The 22,964-nt window shown below is 40.8% G+C and overlaps 1 protein-coding gene across 1 annotated transcript; it reads right to left on the bottom strand.

Moving 5' to 3' along the window:
- Positions 1 to 15,829: 15,829 nt before the first annotated feature.
- Positions 15,830 to 18,251, bottom strand: foxd2 (forkhead box D2). The gene has a single exon (XM_020080513.2). The coding sequence runs from the start codon at positions 17,765 to 17,767 to the stop codon at positions 16,664 to 16,666; it is 1,104 nt and encodes a 367-aa protein (XP_019936072.1). The 5' UTR covers positions 17,768 to 18,251; the 3' UTR covers positions 15,830 to 16,663.
- Positions 18,252 to 22,964: the final 4,713 nt, after the last annotated feature.

Below are 22,964 nucleotides of genomic sequence, written 5' to 3'. Positions count from 1 at the left end.
ATGTGAGTAGGGGAATGATGAGATGTTGACGTCACAGGGAAACATATATATGTTTGGTTGTACTATGCATATTTTGCATTTATTTCCAGTGGAAGTGTTCGATTGATGCGCTTTTCTTTATCTGCTCGTCTTTTGCTCACACTGATGTGTTTTTTTAAACTGAAGAGTGTTGAGCTCTCAGGGCCATCGTAGTATTTCAGATTACTTGACCAGCACTATTGATGATGTCAATGATGACATCACCAAAAGTCACGCCCAAGCACAAAACCATTTGAATCCCTGATTTCTACACTGAGAATGAATTTGCAAATAGTGAATGAATTGAAATGATGAAATCCAATTAAAGCCTGTGATGCATTTGGTACTTGTTCAGTTAATTATTTAATCTAACATTGTCCTTGATTACAAAAAGACATTTGATGACTTTCTCTAAATTTGCAATATACAGTCAAATGTTTCCCAGTGACGTCAACATCCGACCATCTGTCTGTTAAATTAATGGGAACTATTATCACGAGAACATGTTGTATGGAAAGAATGATAAAAAAACTCATAACATTAACAAAGAAAGCAGATGCTGACAAAGTCTAACTCACTGATCCTCGCGAAAACACACCGCGGTTGCTTTTGCTGACTCATCAGAGTCCACATAGCTCAACACGGCTGACCGATCAGTCACACGTGTGTATTCCAAACACTGCTTTGACCTTCGCCTTCCCACCACAAATACTGTTCCCCTTCATTATCTAATGAAGACTGCGGCTGAGGAGTTGCAAAGCAAACACAACAACAAAATCCCAGCATGCCATGTAAAAACAAAAAGTGGTCAAAGAGAGCGAGAGAGAAAAAAAATCACCGAACCGTGTCGCGTGCACTCCCAGAAAAGTTCACAAGTAAATATGAGATGATAAATGGAGCTCGCCTACGTGCGCCCACATACACACACAGCGCCATGCACGGACCCACACACTGGTCTCCACACAACATAAATTCACCATAAAAATGAGGAAGTACAAACAGAGGTAGACAAGCGAACAGTGGGATAACATAATGTTTTTTAGGAAAAGACTTTGTCTGTTGAAGCGGACTCTGCTTGTTGGTCTTGGCTGATGTGGCTGGCTGACTTTGTGAGTGCTACTGCCTGTGTTTTATTGCAGGTAGAGGACAGAGTGGTCAGATGTTGAGGTCACAGGGAAACTTTTTACAAACTCACCCCAAAGCCTGGAGGTCAGGAGCAGAGGGCAGCGAGGGGCCGGGAGGACGGAACAAAGTCACACTTTTTGTTTTTTCAACTCTTTTTCTTCTTCTTCTGTTTTGTTTTGTTTCTCTGTCCCTCTGTCTTTCTGCTCTCCTCTGGTCCTGGCCAGATAAACTGCAACAATTACGCATTACACAAAACATTTCATTTACTGTAATAGAAAAACATGTATTTCTTTTGGCAACATTTTGAGAATATTTCTGTTGTTTTTGAGTATTATGTCAAATATTATCCTTTCCTCCAGAGACAAACACACAAATCTGCTCTGCCGGGAGTTTGGACATCCAGGGGGAGCTTGAAGTAGAACTGCTGCTCCTTCATGGCCAAAGGACAGTTGATGTGGTTTGAGCATCTGATGGTTCCTGTTGGAAAAACTACAAAATTGGGTTGAGCAATAAAATGTGATTAGATACTGGTTAAGGCTGGAGATTGTTGAGATAAGGTATACATTCGAAAATATTTATTCTTATGTTAAAAGTTCAGTATTTAGGATTTTTGTTACTGTACATTTTTCATGTATTTGTGTACTTTCTTACATGAGTAGATTTATTTTGTGGTTCTTTTTTCTTTTGCTCCACTACATATATCAGCAAATATCTGTAATTTCTACTTCACAATAGTGGAGCACTTCTGTGCTACATGTTCATAATGTTTTTATAACTTTGAAAGTAATCAATAATGAAAGGGGGATCGGTCCACTGACCCATAGTGATGTAGGGGATTGTTGCATGAGGAAACAGGGTACACTCAGCAAGTACTTTTACTATAAATACTTTGAGTCTGTTTAAAAGTAAATTTTATGAAAGTAAAAAAGTTTTATTGTGCTACTTTTACTTCTATTTGCGTACATCTTTTTCGTTCAGTGAAATGAGGAATATATGCTCCACCACTGCCTTCAAGTAACATTATAAAGGTCCTCTCTAAAACTAATGGTTAGTCCTCCATGTGTTGTACTGTAGAAACATGGCAGTAACCTGGTGTATTGAATTTCACACCAATAAATTGATTGCTTTGGCAGCTCGGCCTGTATGTTCATAAAAGCCAACCCATAGCCACTGCTAGTCTCAGATATTATTATATTAGATATTTATTCTCAACAAAAATGTAAATTTCAGGAAAAGGCCTGCAGTTGTAACTAATAACATAATCATGCCAGTGACCAAGCATGTACAACTTTATGAAGGTTGTGTCAGTGCACTGCATGTTCCCCTTTAGTGCAGTGACAATGTTAATATTGCATCAATAGGCACAGTAGTGTTCAGTCTCATTTTTAAAAAAAACATTGTGTGTGGTGTGTGTTTTTGACATCAAATGAAAGCGTCCCTCTCCTGTCGACCTGCTGTGGCTCTCCAGAGGAGTGACCCATTCAACCCACAGACCAATTCCCTGTCCCCTCATATCCTGGTGTTTGTGCACAGAGCCCAGTGGACATGCAGGCCAGGCCAGGTGAAGCCCTGAACTCCATTACATAACAACTGAGGAAGTCATCCGTCAATGTAGTGAAGTAGCGTGGCACTCAACTATGTCCCCTTTTTTTTCCTCTCTCACTGAGGGAGCTGCCGTTCCCAGCGAGTGAGGATGACAGCGCAGTGAGCCAGAACTGTTTGTGTAAGCCTAAATCAGTGTGTGTGTGTATGTGTGTGTGTGTCCGCCCCTAATGATTTATTGTGACAAATGATGCAGCCATAAACAAACAACAACCAAGCCACCCGTCTGTCCACACAAACAAGCAAACAAGCAGAGGCGACAGACAAACAGTGTTTCAGATGATCTGTCACAGAGCGACAGGAAGAGATCAGTGCCGGATTATTCAACAACAGAGAGTGCAATTCTGTGTGTGTCTGTCTTTGTGCATGTATGCATGTTTGCATGTCCATCTGCACTCGTGAACATGTGAACATGTGTTTTTTGGGGTGTGGGGTGAATTTGTGGGTGTGTGTATGTGGTTGCCACTTCTCCTCTCCTTGTCATATGCGTGTGTTTCTGAGTGAGTAAGCGTGTGTGTGTGGGATGTAACTCAAGCCGGAGCGGCACAACACAGCAGCCTGTTCAAAGGCCTGTTTGTATTATTACAGCTTGTCCAGCTGCTCAGGACAGACAAACAAGACTTAGAGCTCCGAGCAGCAAAACACAGACCTCCCACCCTATCGCAGAATCCCGCATGTGGCCCGGCCCAACCCAGCACTGTGGCCCAGAAATGGACAAACAAACGCCTACAACTAGACAAACTGCCAGACATGAGGGGAAGTTTGGACCGAAATGGAAGAAGGATGGGTGCAAATTCAAAGAGAGTGTGTTTCCTTGTTTTTTGTTCTTTCACTCACTGTGAAAAAATTAACCATCTGGGATGTTTCTCCTGAACTTCAACCAGTTTCTGCTCTTTATTTCACACTCAGCTTCCCTTTCTCAATATTTCTTCTAGTTGAATGAATACGGGGGGTTTCCATGATGCAAAGCTTTGTTCCCAAATTGATAATGTTCATTTATTTAAAATAGATATGGTATACTTGTGTCAACATTTGTATAGTGAGGGCCAGTAGCCCCTTCCCTGCCTCATTCTCTCCCCATGACCAGTATGGAAAGTGCCTATACATTTCTACAGCACGCTGTAATGAGTAATGTTACCTCTTGTCAAAATATTGAGGCTCTGTTCCACATTTGCTTTTCAAATCTCACATACTACAGTGACCAATGATACTAAAAACAAAATATTGCCTTAAACACACAATGATTGACTCAGAGAAGCTGATGAAAATGAATGCCTGTGTTTTTAGTGCGTACTTTTTGCGGGTAATAATTCTTCTCGGTGTGTATTCAGCGTGCACCTTGTCGCCCTCTGAACAGCTCTCTCCACTTGAGACCTCCCCAAATGGATCTGATGGTGGTGATTAGGATCAGAGTAAGCGAACACTCTTGCCACCTCACACCTTTCACTCTCCCACCCTCTCTTGTCCTCCACTCTTTCACCTTATCCCATGCCCATCCCCCCCCCCCACCTTCATCCTCTATCCCTGTCACCCCATCCTCTATCCTACTCACTCCTCCGCTCCCCATCCATCCCTCTCTCCTCCTCCTCGCTCCCCGTGCTCCTGATCCCTCTCCCTCTCCGGGTCCCTGTGTGCCTGTATGTAACATCAGTAAAGCTGTCAGGCAGCCAGGCCAAGGTAAACAGCCCAGCACTGGGTTCAGGGGTGATGGGGGCCGAGATGTTTTTCCTCAGGAACCCGGGGACCCCCAGAGTCTTTTGGCTGGGGCCAGGGAGGGGCAGAGGGGGGAAGACGATCCCCTCAGTTGCCCCCCACATGAACGCACACTGCTGGACAATCTCTTTTTTCTCCTTCTATCTCCATCTTATCTTTACCCCTTTTGTCTCCATTTTTCCCCCACATCCCTCTTTCTTTGCAATTCTTTCTCTTTCTTCATATGTGTTATACAAAGCTCTTCAACAAACATTTCCTCTTGTCATTTACAGTGACTCATCAACACTCACACACTTTTTCTTACCTAAATCATTGTTGCCACAAAAGGCATACTATACACATGTATATGGATTTTAATATATCCCATATGTATAGTCTACAGTACGCTGGAGATGCTGAAAACATAAATATCATTTTATTTCCATTTACATGCCTCTCATAGCAAAATGACATTTTTCAAAGTAGAACTGGAACAGCATTTTGGCTTGATGTTCTTCTGGAGGTTTTCAGCAAATCAATTATGTCATTTGGAGAAAAGAGGAATAAGAGGGAGGAGAGATGTCAAGAGAGGAAAAACAGGAGAGAAGAAGGGAGAGAAAGAGATAGAATATGAGAGAAAATGAGTTAAAAGGTGAATAAGAAAAGGACAGAAAGAGATAGGGGGGAAGTGATATCCCTCACCCAGGCATGACCCCTCTCAGCCCCAGTGAGCTGCTCCCTCTGAGGGAGGCAGACGGCCCGGGGAAAGGGAGCAACACGGGGACCATCCAGAGGTTGCAAATCAGATGCAGCACTAAAAAACATAGCAACTGGGATCAAGGGAGAAAGACAAGGGGGGAGAGAGAAAAGAGACAGAGACGGCTGGGAGTTGAAGAAGAGTGGGAGAAGAGGCAAAAGAATAGGTTTGAAAAAAAAGAGTGAAGATGGATTTAATGGAGCAAGCAAGTCAAGTCCGAGAAGAAACGCAGGAAAGAAAGATTATTGAATGAGGACAGGAGCCGGTCAAGCCAAGAAAAGCATGTTGAATTGAATTAGGGGAGGGGGAGCCGCCACCGAGCAAACCAGGGAGGAGAGGGAAGCAGGGGTGCAAGGAGGAAGAGGAGGGCCATTACCCTTCGTACATCAGCCGTTACATCCCTTGGCGGCTGTCAGAGGGGGAAAAAACAGAGGAAACAGCGTAGTGGATGGAAGGATTAGGATAATTGGAGAGGGGTAAGAAAGGGAGAGCAGATTCAGAGGAGAGCGGGTTAAGACCAGACTTTATTTGGAAATAATGTTTGTTTTAACCTTCCTGAAGTAGCAGGTGGGAGGAGTTGGGACCGCTGCTAGAGGTTGAAGGGTCTTGGAGTGATTTTAGAAGAACCAGAGCTGGACAGAGTTTCTAAAACATGTCAGGGATTATATCTGTCAGAACTACTAAACTCCTGGAATAATGACAAGATTTTCTTATGATGGCAGTAGCATTTGTCTTACAATCAGTAGAGTTTATACAATCTTATCTATTACTAATCTATTAGTAATATACATAACTCCATCGAAACAGGAACTTGACGCACAATGTTTCTGGGTTTTCCAATAATACAAAGTAAGAATTTGAGGGCAACAACGACATTTGGTCATTTGATCAATGTTCAGTCTACAGTCATGGGTTTCTGACGTGACATTTAGCCCTCACCATTAAACAGTGATGGCTTGATTTGTTTTTGAAAAGCGTCACATCTGTAATTTTGTCTCACTTCATTAAATGCAAATTGACTTTTCTTCCTCCTCATCTTCCTCCTCTTACCTCCTCCTCTTCCTGTTCCTGTTTCCTAGCAGCCCCTGAGTCTTCCTGTTGCTGCTCCTCATCAATCGCCCGCTGCCACAATGGTTTGCGGCAGAGCTCTGACAGGCCCGTGACAGGCCTGCCACCCGGGTAGCCTGTCCCAACCAGCCAGCTCACAATACGGGAGAAGACAAACAGACATGCATGTGCACAACTCACTTCCCTCCCTCCCAGGAACAAGTTGGCGCCTGGCAGTGTGACCCGACTCTCTCCACCCAAGAAGCCCCTTTCATTGAGGAGCAGCCATTGACTGCTTACCTGTCTGTGGGCCAGGATCATGTCTTCTCAGATCACACTGTACATAATCTTAGCATGAATTGAGCCTGGCTCAAAGGATGCCGATGTTTACCAGTCTGTTGTCCATCACTTTGGTCCAGACTAAAATATCTCAACATCTTCTGATTAGAGATTTGCTGTGAAGAAGAAATGTTGTTGTGCTACCAACCAATCACTGATGTGCAGGTTCCAAGTGTGCAAGGTAGCAGCGTCCATATCTGGGATATTTTGGCTTCATTTTCAATACTGGGAGGAAGTAGAGACGCTTGGTCCATGGTGCTCCCTCAGAGAGCTGAAAAGAAGAGACTGTTAGTTTTGTTTCCATGTCACTGAGTTGAATTGTCCCTTGCAACTGTAGGTTTTTGACTAAAGTCCAATGTATGTTTCCCAATTTTACATTAAGTCAGCAAACTATATTAGCAAGATGCTAACTGTACGGCAGTTGTTTTTACTTCTCTTATTGTGTTAAATGATTCACCTGTTGCACTGTTTATGCCAGCAGGTTTTCTACTGTTGGTTAACTTTTAATTTTTAGTGATGGTCTTAAACTATTGTGAGAAACCATAAACCAATCATAAAGCTGTACTTCTAAAACATTATTCTAACCTTTCATCTGGGTCTATGGATTCTTTCTTAAGTTACATTTTCAAATCAGAAAACAACGTAATTACATTTCAAAGTAACAGTGTTGGTACAAAATCCAATGTGTGTTGGACAAACATGTTCTCTAATTACCATGTTCAACTTTGGGCCTTTTCTTGTGCAACTCATATTTATCTGTTGAATAATTATTTTGAATTTATCAAATCAACAGAATAAAAGTTAGTATGATGACTTTAGACTCAGTTCATCAAACTTCTCTTCCAACTTTGCGATTGACAGATCAATATATAAAGTCGAGATTACGGGTTGGATTTTTATGGCGGCCACCGAGCAGGAAAAGTTTTCATATGGCTGACGGGTTCATTGATACATTTTCTCACTTCACTTGACTTGTAAAAAAACGTTAGGGTGCACACTTTGAAATCACGTTGGAGCCACCATCGAACTCTAATGTTAAATATACTGGTATGAATTTTGTCACAAATACAATATTGCCGCAAATTTTGTCTCTATATAAAGCTCTATATCTCATTCTGCTCTTCCTCCCTCCATCACACGCTCTCTGTCACTCTCGCACTCTATCTCTCTCACACACACATACACACATGCTCTGCCCCACTCTTGATCTACTTAGATCTGCAACATCTAACTTCCACTTAACCTCACTTTCTGTACTTACCTATCTGCTCACCCCTTCAGCTTCCAATCCATCATCCAGCCATGCCTCTAGCCCCTGAAATGACTCTACTAGTGACGAGCAGCATTAACCTACCCCCCATCCAAATACACACACACACACGAGCAGATGCCCCTTTAGCTCTACTCAGAGTACAATCTCGGGCTATTTCACCCGTGCAACATGCAGCCTCTCACTCCGGATGATGTTTCTCTTCTCTGCTTTCCTTTCTTTATGTTTGACATTTCTCCTCTATAATGAGCCTGAGATTGGCCTTATCATCTTTGGCCTTTTCATTCGGCTCCTCTTTCAACCAGGGTCTTCTGTGAACTCCCTTGTGCTCACACACGCACACACAGACACACACATACAGATGTACTCACAGATGTAAAAATACACTCCATTATGATGCATCAGTTCTAATTGGATTTCGACTCTCAGTCCTCGGTGCAATGAACACACACAGTCACACAGTGAAACATAGTAAGGCATCTGTCACTATTCATTTAGTTTTACATTTACTGAGATTAATAAAGCGAAATGTAAAAAGTGAAAATAAAATAGAAATGTAAAGGAAGACTTTGCACATTTTATGCCCTCACAGAGCCAGTTTAATGAGTCTTTGTGTGAGTTGACATGTGTGAGGTGTTGGAAGAGCAGCTCTTTGCAGCGGCTGCCATTCATAAGACTTATATTATGTTTTGTCTACTGCACTGAAGGCTGAGCAAGTCATATATGAGCTGATGAAAAGCCTATATTAATCGAAACCTCTTGACACACATTGACTTTATCAGTTACACAATCAAATATAGAAAACAAACAATAACAATGTTATAGAAAGGTAAAGTAAGTGTGTGTGTGTGTGTGTGTGTGTGTGTGTGTGTGTGTGTGTGTGTGTGTGTATGTGTGTGTGTGTGTAATATGAAGAGAATATTTTCCTTAGAAATAAACTGGTCTATACTATAAAAATAACACTCTATAAAATAACATGTATATCTTATGTTAACTTTCTCTTAATCTCTCTTCATCTTCATCCACCTCTCTCTGTGCCTTGACTCTTCCTGTACACTCTGCCTCTCCACGTGAAGTGGCTGCTCGCAGGCTGCGATGCCGCCAACTCTATAACTGCTATTGTGGATCCTCAGGGCTCTTATGTGCTGGAGAATCATATGGGCCTATATTGTGTGCAATTGCACAGGCACTTTGAGTTGATAACTCACATAGAGGAAGGTGTCCATCTTTGAAAACTGGATACTCCAGTGCTAATCAAGTTTGAGCAAGAGGGCTGTTATTACACAATATTAAACAAAATAACTGTCTTTTGTAGAAAAGGACCTTTTGACCTTTAATTTTGAACGTACATTTTTTGCATATATTTCTATTTTAACCCTGTTAGATCCACAGAAATATGCTTTGGAATTATTTTATGTAATGGTTTGTTTATGGAAGGCAGACCCACGCATTCACTCTATATGCAAAACAAACAAATCTCTGAGAAAATGTCCATAAAGAAACAAAGTGGCCTCTGTGATTAGCACTGTCACTTGACACAAGGTCCTGTGCCTACATGAGATTTCCTGTGTATACACATGGTACACTGTGTGCACAGTGCCCATGATCCGCGGACCTGTTGCACTCCTGTCCAGTCAGCGTGTGTCAGATCATCGTTGGTGGCGGAGTGTGATCTGCCCAGAGGCGGAGAGAAAGTGAGGTGTTGTTGGGGGGGGGGGCTGTTAGAGAGGAGAGATGGTAGAGATAGAAATCGACGGCATGCATGGACACAACGTCTAATGGCAGTTCCAGCTGAGAAAACAAAAATACCCGAGGAACACTAAAACCTGAGGGGTGAAAAATATGCGGCTCTGGCGAGAGGTCAGATTCCCCACCGTATCTAATTCAATTTTACAAACTGTAAGAAAACACGCTGCTGCTCTCCAAGCACAGACGATGCACTGCAAATCTGCTCCTTTTTACACTATATAATCAAACTATTTTCATATTCAAATGGTTAAAAATTGTGGATGTGATGATGGAAATGTTTTATTTCAATGGAAATTTAAAAGATCTTTGGCCTGGTTAGCTCAAAAATCTATTTTAAAAGTAATATTTTTATTTCAGGTAAATTAAAAGGCAGCTTTTTATTAAATTCTATGATGAGGCTTTTGAAAATGATAACAAATATATCATAAAAGGAGTCGAAAGGTTTTATCAGCCAGCTTCAAAATGACAAAGAGCACAGATCAAGCAGAGTTTCTATAGAAACTGAATAGAGTTATCATAAGAAAGATATTTTGGACTTTTAACATTATACACAATAGTTTACACATGGTTTACTTTGCATTAGGTGATTTATTTTGTAAATAGCAGCTCATTCAAGGAGATGTCCACTTGATGATATCCAGCCTGCAGTCTTACGTTTAGTGAGCCTAGTAGGACACAGTAAGCTTATCTTCTATCTACATGATATGTACTGGGTGTAGTGGTGTTTCAGAAAGGCCACAGCATGACTGCAGAGCTGCAGAGAGTCTTACTGGTGGTCTGCTCAGACCTGGTAAAGACATTAGTGCAGCATTCTGGGAGAACGGGGAGTCCCATAGACAGCGCTCACTTCTCTAAATAAACATTAGTCTTAAAAAGTTTGGCCCCACGACCCCAGCATGATCGCGTTTCACTCTGGATAGTAAACTTCAATTTTATCGCGAGGTTTTCCCCCCTTACTTTTTCTGAAAACATACTTTCACGCTGAAAAAGATTAGATGTCAACTTAAACAAAGTTTCATTTTCACCTTTCTTAGGGGACACAGGAGGCGAAGGAGTGTCCCTGGTCTTTCTAATATATATATATATATATATATATATATATATATATATATATATATATATATGTATATATATATCACACCCAGAGCTGGCTTTTTGTTCAACTTCACTATAGCCTATAATCATTACACCCTTAAAAACCACATCAACACCAGTGCTTATGATAGTTAAAACAGCAGACAAATTGAATTACTCATGATGTGTCATATGAAAACACATGATTATTGATGTGTGCAAGATTTGAGAAAAAATAATAATAGAAAAGCAACATTTGTCCTTGTTTGTTTAGGGCTAGAATTAGGATTAACATATTGTGATATTTTTTATATTTTGCAATGAGTTTGTTGCACACAAAACGAAAAGCAATTTGTGTCAATGATCCAGTGAGAGCACAAGCTCAAAGGTTTATTGTGGACATTCAATTCAAACAACTTCAACGTCTCCTTCTTTCACCTCTGAGGCTCAGGGATTAATGTCTTTTATAAAAGCATGATCATTTTATTTTGCCTATATGGGAAGAAATTTAAATAATTTCTTTGCACAATGAAAAAGGAATTGACATGGGGTTAATTATTTAAATATAATCCATAATTATCAATAATTATGGAGTATACTAAGTGGGTTATGGAAGCTGCCAGTGATCGCAGTGGATCCTGGCTGTGAGTTTAATGCGCTGGCAACAAAAGGTCAAATGGAAGAAGCCTGCAGTGAAAGTGCCCGCATGGCACAACAGAGGAACCAGCAGCAGCTGCGCCTCTCGATCAGAGCCATCAGACTGAAGCTGCAGATCTTCCTTCATGCGTAAAACCAAACCGACGTCACTGGTTGATAAGCAAGAGGCATGGTGCCCAATCTGAGGTCCAAGGACCACAAGGGGACGCTGAAAAGTATTCTGTGGATTCCTAACATTTGATTTAATTACATTAGATAGTAGCGAGTAGTGAGTCGGATTATATGTTCAGTAGTCAGACACAATACGTTGATTTTCACTCACACCCCTGTTATAATGTGAGCCAGAGGGCGTCTCAAATTCCCTAAATAAAACCACCCGAGCTTCCATCTGTGTAATATAGCTCAAGGGTTAGGGGTCACACAACTAATTATCAACCACTATCATTCCCATGTTTACCTCTCGCAGCCGTATGGAAAACATCTGAGATTGTGTCCACTATTTTCTCAGTAAGTGTTTCTGTGCGCTTTAAGTTTGTCACCACTCATATTGAGAAGCTATTATGGTTTTCAAATCTGGATGCGTGCGCTGCAGCTCTGTGTGTGACCTCCTGACACTTATACAAATCATCTCGTTTAATGGATCAAGACGTATGTGTTCTATAGCCTGTATCTGTTATTATTCTTGTGTAGTCTGATATGTCTTCTGTTAAACCCTGTGCGTAATTTGGATCAGGTGGCTGATCTGACTCATGCGTAATCATTCCCGTGCAACTGGAACGTGGAAATTCAGAGTAAGATCGTGAGCATGTTTTCATCGACACATTAAGCACACGCAGATACTCCTGCACATGCACTGCTGCTGTCTGTCTGATGGAAAAACTAATTATTGTCAAAGGGGTAGGTTGTTCCAAAGTTGCGCACAAATCACGCACCTGCATGAGACAGATGTTATAACTAGTGAATTATGGTGAGTACAGTTTTTTGTCTTAAGGCCTACACGATCCAGACTTTACGGTAAACACATATACACACCTCGAACTGACGGGTGTAGCATCACCTGCTATCATGTTCTAGTGAACTTTGCAGGATATAACACCAGCAGTCATTAATACCCCTGCAGTGATACAGTGTGTGTGTGTGTGTGTGTGTGTGTGTACGTGTACGTGTACGCGCGCGCTCTTGTCGTTTTTCTCTCCCTCTCTGCAGCAGGTGTTCGTTTAGTGCGTCAGAGTCGGCGAGGCGAAGATCTTCCAAAGTTAATATTGTGTTTCCAGAGATGATGGGGAGTTCACTGTCCGCGGTTTATTTACACATTCTAAATTAATTAAGCGAAGGATTCCTCTGTCTGTTGCAAAAACACGGAGGCTGCAGGGAGACAGCGAGCGGCGAGGGGAGGCTGTGATTTATAGCGGCGGTGCAGCCAGGGCCGCGGCTCGCCTCTCCTCTCCTCCAGGCCGGGGAGCCGCGGAACGGGCCAACATTCCTCTGCGGGGGCGCGGAGGCTCGTCTGCCGTGTGCACAGACACAGAGAGAAACACACAGAGAGAAAATGTTAAGATGTTTTCCCTGGGCCATAAAGGTAAAGAAGTGCGCAAGCGTTGCAACAGTTTTACAAGCTCAACAAGTTGCAGGTTTATGAGGAAAAATGATCAGTGTGGCTCCCAAGGATGTGTGTATGTGTGTGAGAGAGACACAGAGAGGGTGTGATTGACCAAGCCAATAAGGTTCTGAGTGGTAGTGGCAAAACCAAATCCAAAAACGTGTCTCTTCAAGTAAAACTTAAATCTACAATAAAAATACTGTGTTATTGGGCCTGATGTCAAATTGGGCAACTTGGTTTAGCACCTGCCACTTCCTTTGTCTATGTATTGTCCACTCGTTGCTTTAAAATAAAATAGTTTGAAAGGGCCACGGTAAACTTCAAGTGGAATCAAATCCTAGAAAAAATTATGATAATAATAATATATGTCCCACAGTGTCTATGTTCATAATATATTATAATATAATATAATATATAGTTCTGTATACAGTTGGTTATTGTTTAATTTTTCGAGCGACCTTGAAGACCACCCTGACATCGTGCGCACACACGCACACACACATATACGCATGTACAAACAATCTTGGCTCGTGGTGTCAGCACACCTTCTGTCTCCGTGTCCTTCAAGACGCAGCAGTGTATCGATCAACAATCTAACCTTATTGGCAGTGAAAGATCGAAGCGATTACATTTAGTTTAAATCCCCTTAAATGAGAGAGATGAAAGAATAATAATGATAATAAGGATGGTAATAATATCTGTAATCACTTTCTGTCATTTCTTAGGGAATCCTACAGGAGAAAACATTTACTGTGCAAAGAAGACAGACATTTATGTTGACATCTAAGTCTTTAAATAAATTATAGACCCCAAATACGACATTAAGGATGCTAACTGTGTTTACGCCCAAACACAGCATATGGAAGCTTTTAGAAGTGGTGAATTTATAAATGTGTTTTTGGTGACTCTCGCGTCATTTGGCTGTCACTCCACATATCGCTCAGTTCTGATTTCGTTTCGAATAATGACAAATGTCTGTGTCTCCTATATATAAAGACGCACTTTGTTGCAAACTGTGTGTGGTCTCAGAGTGACAGCCCACCACGGGGAGCAGGGTCTCTGAAGTGTATTAACGTGTCAATACATCTGCGGTGATGATGTCCAATTAGGACCTGAACGTGAAAAATTATAGGGCGTTTTGGGAAGATGCGCCTCCGGATATCTAATGTGAGCACATGTCTTTGTGGTGGTTTGAGGAAGAGCAAGTACCACGTCTATTCTGGTCACAGGTCTGTAATCTCACTGCAGACAGGAGACACTACTGAAGACCTATACAAATGTGTCTCAAATCGTCCATTCTCAAAGTGTGTATCTTGGGCTGGACCTATCCTCCATGGCAAATCCAGTGTGTGTGTGTGTGTGTGTGTGTGTGTGTGTGTGTGTGTGTGTGTGTGTGTGTGCGTGTGCGTTATGCTTTGTGTCTAGTGATTTTTATTGGCTTGCTTCTCGTTCCTGTCGTTACTTAAATGCTTCTTTAACCACCTCTGCAAACGCTCCATGTGGATTTTAATGGACTGATGCGGTGCGTAATGACTCCCTGTCCGGGCGGCTGCGCTGAGAAAACTTCAAAAGTCTGCTAATGTTTTTTCTACCTCATTTACTTTGCAAATTATATATGCAGGATATCAATTAACATGGCGGATATAACAGACGGGGGACGGTCTTTGATCAAAATTGTTTCTCAAATTTATCAATTGGCCCAATTTGCGCTAACAAGGAGAGAGACAGGAGGGAAAGAAAGAAAGAAAGGCCGGTTGCGCATAAAGAAAGTAGTCATGTGTTGGTTTTCGTTTCAAAGACTTTCAGTGAGCTGTGCTGAGGGAAAACAGAGGAGTCAGCCCTCCCACCCTTCATCCGTAATAATCATCTGTCAAAACACCCACAAACTAATTTAACCATTTACGCACAGGTCTGGTGAATAAAAGAGGCTTTACACCCTCCTTCTGTCTGGAAACATGTGCTCCAACAACTCTGGAAAAAAGACCAATGGGCCTGTTTTCTGTGGCCGGACGAGTCCCACTGCTTCTTTTATACGTGTCCCGAGACAACACACGATGACATGAAAGCGAAGCAAAAACCGAGGGCCTTTTGAGAAGATTGCTTTTCAGGGGTCTGAAAATGTGTGTGTGTGGCTGGGCTCACAGGGGGACCCCTCGCTGCGCGCACATTCTCTCCCCTGGGCCAGGGGTCCGCGCTGACAACATCAACAAACGGCCCAAAAAGCCGCATTATGGTGGATTAGGGAGACCGGTGAAAAATGCTGCTACAAATTAGCAACGAAAGTCCCAAAAGGACCGTGGGTATATCCTTGTTCACTTTCAATTACGCACCGCCGAGGCCCGCTAACATGCCCCATTCATTTAGGGGGGTTTTGTGAAGGTGCAAGAAAACGGTGCTTTACAAAGCGAGCAGGACAAGAGGGATACTTGCGCACTGTTGCGTGATATTCATGACTATTATTTACATCAAGTCGTGTTTAATATATTCAAAGTGAATTTTGTGCGTTTCTCACATCTTGAAGTTTGATGCTTAACTTACTGCAAGTTTAATCAAGTTTGTCTGATGCTTTTGTTGCAAGTGGTCACGTCTGAATTAATTAAAACTGGGAGCTGATTGGAGCAAGCATTAATTTGATCTGTTCTTAAGTCCAATAAAAGTAGCCTTCCTCTTCTTGCTTATTCATCCAAATGAAAATGTGCTCAAATGAAATCCTGCAACACTACAATACATTTTAAACAATTCATTTTGAAGGTTAAAACATAAAAAAACAACCAATAATATGATTTAAGTGAATTCAACTGATACTCTTCTGTTTACTCCATTATATATTGACCCTGTTAGGAACTGCATTTCTTAAGCGCCAACTTTCCATGAAATAAAAAAATAACGATTTTCTCTCTTTTTTCAAATTCACCAACATTTATTATTCTTGTCATTACAACAAAAATGACCTATGAACATTTAGGTGCCTCTCTCTCTCTCTCTCTCTATTGGCAACACATGACATACTGTATGTTTCACAGATTGAATCGTGAAATAGATAAGAACGAACAACAATTAAAAGGTTTGAGAGAGGTAATGCGCCCTTTTTATACCAAAAAAACCACACAGCCTAAGTGTCCAACAACATGAAATGATATTGTCACAAATTCACCATGTAGAAGATAAATTCAGAGGGGTGGGTGGGAAATGGTTATTGTGTCAGAAACCCTCCCTCCCCTCTTTTATCTTCATGTGCTTTCTAAGAAAACCTGAGTTTGCCGTCTCTTGTCAGCCTAAATATGTCAACAACAACAGTGCCATTTTTCTCACGACGCACAAAAAGAAAATAACATAAATCATGATAGAATTCTCAATTATAATTTTTTTTAAATCTTGAATCATCCCCATATAACCACGGGGGAGACCTTTAACTTATAAAATAACAGGATCGCTTTTTTATTCTCCTCCCACTGACAAATGAAGGCCACATGGCAGATTGCAGGCCCAGCATTGTTTGAAAAAAGATCCCCCTCCTTCTCTTCCCTTTGTCTCTCCATATAATACATATATTTACAAGACATAAATAAAACTTTCTCTCCTCTCTTAACATTTTTTGCAAATTTGGAAAAAACACTCTTGATTCAGTAGGAATGTTCAGCCTACCTTAACAAGGGACTGCGCCACAAGTGGCTTTCTAATAAAATGTTTTCAACGGTCATTTTGTTGTTTTTGTGTCTGTTTTTTTTTCCTTTTAGAAAGGACAAGTGTTCATGTTGGGGGTTTTGCTGGGAAAAGTCTCACTCTGTGGCCCAGGCTGTAATATGCTGTCCTGTGATAGGGTCAAGTGACTGGAAGCAGAGGCCAGAGCTGGGGTCAACATGGCCAGGATCTGAGCCTGGCTGCCCGGCTGTGCGCTGTAGGAAGAAGCGGAGGAGTTTGCTGCACCAATGATATTGTCAATGGAGAACGAAGGCCGACTCGGGGTACTGGAGTCCGTCTTGAGAGGCGCCAGAGAAGGGCTTAGTTGGGGGTAAAAGGGTTTTCTTAAATCAGCGCCCAAAAGCGAGGGCAGGGGATGCGGCGGAGGGAACAGTGCGGCTGACGAGGGCAAGGTGCAGGGCGCGTTGGGGAACGGGAAAGAGCCACCTGTGTGGTGCGGGTGATACGGGTTGTGAGCTGCGTGGAAGCTCTGCAGCTGAAGTCCATAGTTGTATCCATACGGGCCGTATCCAAACCCGGGTAGGAAACCACCGGAGTCCCTGAGGATTTCGTTGGTTTGGTGCCTCTTGAAGCGCTTCCTCCTGCGCAAGAAGCTCCCGTTGTCGAACATGTCTGCGGAATCCGGGTCGAGGGTCCAGTAGTTGCCCTTCCCGGGATTGCCAGGCTCCCGCGGGATCTTCACGAAGCAGTCGTTTAAGGAAAGGTTGTGGCGGATAGAGTTTTGCCACGCAGGGAACTTCTCCCGGTAGTAGGGGAATCTGTTACTGATGAACTCGCAGATCTCGCTGAGAGTGAGGCGTTTCTTGGGGCTCTGCAGGATGGCCATGGTGATGAGGGCGATGTAAGAGTAGGGTGGTTTCACAAGTGCACTTTTCCTGGCTTTGTCCCCGATTACGGTGCCAGTCTCTGCGCTGGACCCCATCTGCTCTGACGGACAGTCGGAGCTGCTGAGCCCGGGAGAGGAGACCCTCTCGGCCGCGTTCTGGGAGTAATTATCGTCGGAGTCATTGTCCAAGTTGAACTCGTGGTGAATGTACTTTCCGTCTTTTCCGACGGATATGTCACCCCCGACCACGTCGATGTCCACATCTTCGGACAGTGCTGAGCTATCGGACATATCCGTCCCTAAAGTCATCCTTGGAGACGCCGCTTCTCTTCCCCTGCTCTCCCAGATTTCCTCCTCCTGTGGTCCGGTGAGGCTTCAGAGCGAGAGCGCGCACACACACACACTCCCCCGTACAACCACACCAGACTTGTGCTGCAGCTTTATCTCCAACTATTGAATGCACACATGGCTAGAATCTATTCAAACATAGAAATAACTCTTTGACCTGTGGCTTTGGCGATTCCTGGTCGTCCGTGGCAGGTCAAGCGGGGCTGTGCGAAGTTCTCATCCAGCGAACAACTTCTTGGTTTTCACGCGTAAAAAGACAATCAGAGATCATCGATCTTTCACACTTCAGTTGTCTTCAGTCTGCATTTGATTCCGTCCGCGATCGGTTTGTGCTGCAGGTCAATTTATAAAGCTACTTCTGGAAATCCAAGTATCTTTCCAAAATATCTTTTACGCACGGGATTGGGTAGGTATCCAGCCAGACTTGTCACACTATCCTCCTTAGCTCTCAAAAGGTATTTATAGGGCCACGCTGGTCACGTGGTCTTTGAGTCACTGCTACCAGGAACTGGACGAGATTACCTTGCAACAAGTAATATCAGACCATGAATCTGGAAATCATATTTGTTTTAATCAATGAATTTTAAAATAACAACAACAAAGAAAAACGCTCTGTGGATCACGTCAGTTGTTAGGATTTATATAAGAATTTCGAGTTTTCATTTATTTCGTATTGTGGAAATCAGGTTTATTCTGTACTTGATTAATATATATTCGATCTAGAGTGTTCAAAAATAGGAATATGCATAAAAATACATTTAAAACAAATTATGTCTCACTGAGCAAATTTTGACACTCATTAAAGTTTTTTTTTGCAGTGTGGGAGAATAAGGTGCACATCCACCGATGATGATTACTGAGATTTTTAGCCAGCAAAAAACACAATACTCAAGTATTCAAATATCGGTTATACTTTTGATTTGTTTACGGATATATTATGATACAAGATAATAAAATTACAAATCCCAATATTATTATTATTATTATTTATTTTTATCATTATTATTATTATTATTATTATTATTATTTCCTTTTAAACAGTATTTATTTGTTAAATTCAAAAATGGATATTTGCTCAAATTGAATGTATGCATAGAAAGATATTGCCAAATTTGCTAATTAAAGTTTACTATCACTATTTTCGTTTGAAGTTTAATTCATATGTTTTTACAGTGTAGAACTTTAAAATCTTTTTTTACTCTAACCATTGTAGTGGTAAAAACACAGGTTCTACAAACGGGTCCTTTCTGCGTCTCCTCTGGTCCCTAACAAAATGGTTGATTAGCTCGTATTAATTTCCTCCGTATAAAAGATTCTGGCCAGTCGTCTGTTCCCTGATCATTTCTCACGGGTTTTGTATTTTCCTTGTCGGAATATCACAACATTATCCATGTGCATTTTCTGCATTGTTCTGCAGGGTGCACGGGGGCACAGTCAGCTGCAACCTGCTCCAATTCGTCTTCGTCAGGAGAGAAAGGCCAGCAGATGACAATGTGTAATGTGTGCGTAATGTGTGCGGGCTCATTTGGAGCAGGGGGGGCATTCCAGTTCATTACGCCGCAGAGTTATTGTACTGGCTTTACATCGGCACCCCATTCATAGCTGCATGTCATTAAAATAGGTTTTTATACAACAACCCTACAATTGTATTTTATTTATTTATTGAAGGAGACGTCTGTTGCACTGAGGGATCGAAGTGAAGCATGCAGCACCTTTAATACCCAGCAAGCTCTGACTGAGCCGTGTGTCCTCCTCTCTGACCTGCCTGTCACAAGCCTTTTAAAATCTGAAATAGATCCTGACACTTTTCTGTCACCGGCCCCACAGCGACTACACTCTCTCCACATCTCACTACAGGCTCATATAATTGCATATTTTATTGTAAAGCCTTTGTGGCAGAGGGTCTGTATTTTATTTGTTTGTTTGTTCGTGTATTTATTTGTTTACTTTGCCTCCCACAATGCCACTTTGTAATATGGATCACACAATAAGCTGCATGTCTTTCTTGGATATCCAAGCTGTAATTATTTATGTCTAGACTTGTTGAGGTTTTTGCTGTTTTGGAAGCCAATATTGTATCTGCCAGCAAAACATGGGCTACGTCACCCATTCAAAAATACATAGGCCTATTTTTCATGCAGTCTTATAACTAGATTATAAAATTATATATTATGAATGTCTTTTCGTTTACATTTAATCAGGAAAACTGTTTAGTTGCTCAAATTTAATTTTATAATAAATTATATTGTTACTAATATCAATCAATCAACATGTTCTCAATATTTAAGCAGCTAAATATATTGTACTTCAGGTTCTGCAAGTTTACAAAGGCTGAGACTTCATGAGCCGTCATCTGCCTTTGAGTAGCGTCTACTGTCACTGTTGTTTGTGGTGTTGACGCGCCCCCTGGTGTTCGTAAAGTGAACAAAATTAAATTGAATGACAGGTGATGCAAGAGTCAAGTTGTATGTAAAATAGAGAAAATAGTAAGGATCTTTTGAATGAACTGAAATAACTATATTCTAAGATGATAAGAAAAGGACAAATTAAAGTCAAGTCAGTGGCAGTTATGAGGTAGATCCATATTAATGTGATCCAGAAAGAAATATTGTCTTTATATTTGATATGATATTGTCTATCAAGGTCAAATATAAAGTATAGCCATTCTTAACTGAATGCACAAAGTAAGCTAAATATAGAGCACCATTCACAGACACTGGTTACAAAGTGATTTACAATCAAAGTGATCAAATTAACAGCGACACAACATCAAACCTTCAAAGATTCAGTTTGTAGAAGCGAGTGGTGAAGTTGCATGTTGCAGCTGAACAGCCCTCACCTCACCCTCCACTTCCAAACATGACAGAGAACCTGTGGCAGCCTTCCGGTGTCATAAAAACTCAAGAGGTTTTTAGTTTGTCCAGTCTGGGCTCCTGTAAAAAACATGGCGGCCTCCAGGGAGAGGACCCTGATGTAAATATAAAGTATTTAAATATGCTATTCTAGGGTAAAGAAAACAACAATTTGTACAATTTAGATTAAACAAACTACTGAAAACATCACTAGGATTATTTTATATTCAATTTCTGCCAATAGATCCCTTTCACCTAAACCTTACACACTAAATTTTTAACCAGCTTCCTAATTCCATTCAAAACTTTTCATAAACTGCACCAGTTCTCAAAACGTTTTTACCCTGAGACAGAAGTTTTCTCTCTCTTGACCTGTGTCTATTAGCTTTTACTCTTCTTATAGGGAACAAAAGTTTATTGAACTCACACCAGGTCTAAAATTAAGAGAACACCAATGTGAGAAAGAGGAAATCATGATGAATATGAAGCAGATGAAGACAGTGCTAAAGCAAACAATAAAATTAAAGTAAAATATTTTACAGCAATATCATTTCAGGTTAAGACTGTGTTAGGATTGTCGACACAGACAACCAACCAGATTCTTGTTACAAAATAAACATTTGGAACGTTCATATCTGCGTAACTGGTTGAATAACTTATTTGCAACAAATGTACAAACTGCAAAAGAAGCCAATATTGAATTTTTTTTGGCTTTTGCTTCCATCTAGTGGTGGAAAGTTCTCACCTGGAGCAGCTGTTTCCTCCAGGTTCACTGTGCAGCATGTAACCCATAGATTTTTTGTGATGTAGCCTCAATGATTGACAACAGCCCTCAGGCGAGCAACTTTCAAGCAACAAGTAACTTTCATCTGATCTATAAACGTGTTGTAACTTGCACATAGAAATAAAAAGTCGAATTATTGATTGATAGAAATGCTGATCACCTGCATGTGAAAAATACATCAGAGGTCATTATTTCTTGCTAACGATTGATCAAAGTAAAATTTCATATTTACTTTCTTGATTTGTTTTTATAAATTGTGGTTGTTTTCAGTTTTGCTTTAAATTTTTGAGTACACCAGTTGATGACTTCATGTTGCACATCCAGGCTTCAACAATTATGATGAATGTTCCTGTTGATATTTTTCATTTTCAACAGAAAACTAATACAAAAATTCAAACATGAGTATTTGTGGATAAATAGATTAAAAACCAGTGATTTGTCATTGTTTTCATTTCTTATTGTGGCTCCTCAGCTACTTGTTTCCACAACCACCAGAAATAAAGATATTGTGATGAGTGTCAAATTTAAAGATACGAATTAATTAGTTATATAAAACATATTTTGGTTGTGGCCAGCACTTCAGGTGATCCATCTTGTCCTGTCCATGGACGTGCTGGTACATTACATAAGTGTGTCATACAAATTTGTAAAAAAAAATACTGTATCAGATGACCATTTGTCGTATAAGTTAAGGAATATGAAAGAAAGAAAACAACGCTTAGAAATGAGAATTTCTAATAAATAGTTTATGGCTGAAGTGAGACAAAGACAATTTGAAAATAAATAAGATATTTTTATCAAGAACTTTTTATGGTGGAAATCAGAAAATAATTATAATGCAAAACGATTTGCTCTTACCCTTCAACCTGCAAGTCAAAATGTGATGAAGATTATTATTATTATTATCTCTGACGTGATATTAAAAGTGTAACAGAGAATTTACAGGCTACTTGTAATTCTTTTACATGTGTTGTTTGTATTGGTCAGACAATTTCTCCCAGTTTTGACTGTGAGCCTTTATTTCAGGTTTTGAACCAAGTTAAAGCTGGATAGATGTGAACATGTTAGTTTTTGTGTTTTACTGTTTGAGAGATTAGAACTCAACAACCACTCTGGTCCTGGGATTAGTTTTTTAGTGACTCGAACATTTAGATCTATTCTTCTCATATGCTATAGAGGTTTAATATGTTTTTTAATACCATCTAAATATGTGCCCCAAATGCCATATTTTTGCCTTGTGTTAGTGAAGGAAGGATAATATTAAACATCAAACTAACTAAAACTAATTTGTTTTACCATAATTTCAAGATTTACAATATCTGAAGACCTTTTAGTTTAATATTTTCTTTTTCAAATATTCAGTTCAGATATTTTGTCATGGAGCTGAAATTTGAATAGGCTTTATACAAAAGATGGTTGTTACTGATCAGTGGAGCAATAATAAGAAAAACTAATTGAATAAATCCTCTGGATCGGAATCATTTAAAAAAAACATTTAAATCGTAAATAAATAAAGACACAA

The sequence above is a fragment of the Paralichthys olivaceus genome, chromosome 3 (genome assembly GCF_024713975.1).
Source record: "Paralichthys olivaceus isolate ysfri-2021 chromosome 3, ASM2471397v2, whole genome shotgun sequence".
Taxonomy (NCBI): Eukaryota; Metazoa; Chordata; class Actinopteri; order Pleuronectiformes; family Paralichthyidae; genus Paralichthys; species Paralichthys olivaceus.
Note: the sequence above shows the minus strand (reverse complement) of the source record. Positions and strands in the feature narration are given on the sequence as shown.

What these genes read in the sequence shown, in the direction of transcription:
- foxd2 (XM_020080513.2), bottom strand. Translation starts at nt 17,767, where the DNA reads ATGACTTTAGGGACGGATATGTCCGATAGCTCAGCACTGTCCGAAGAT.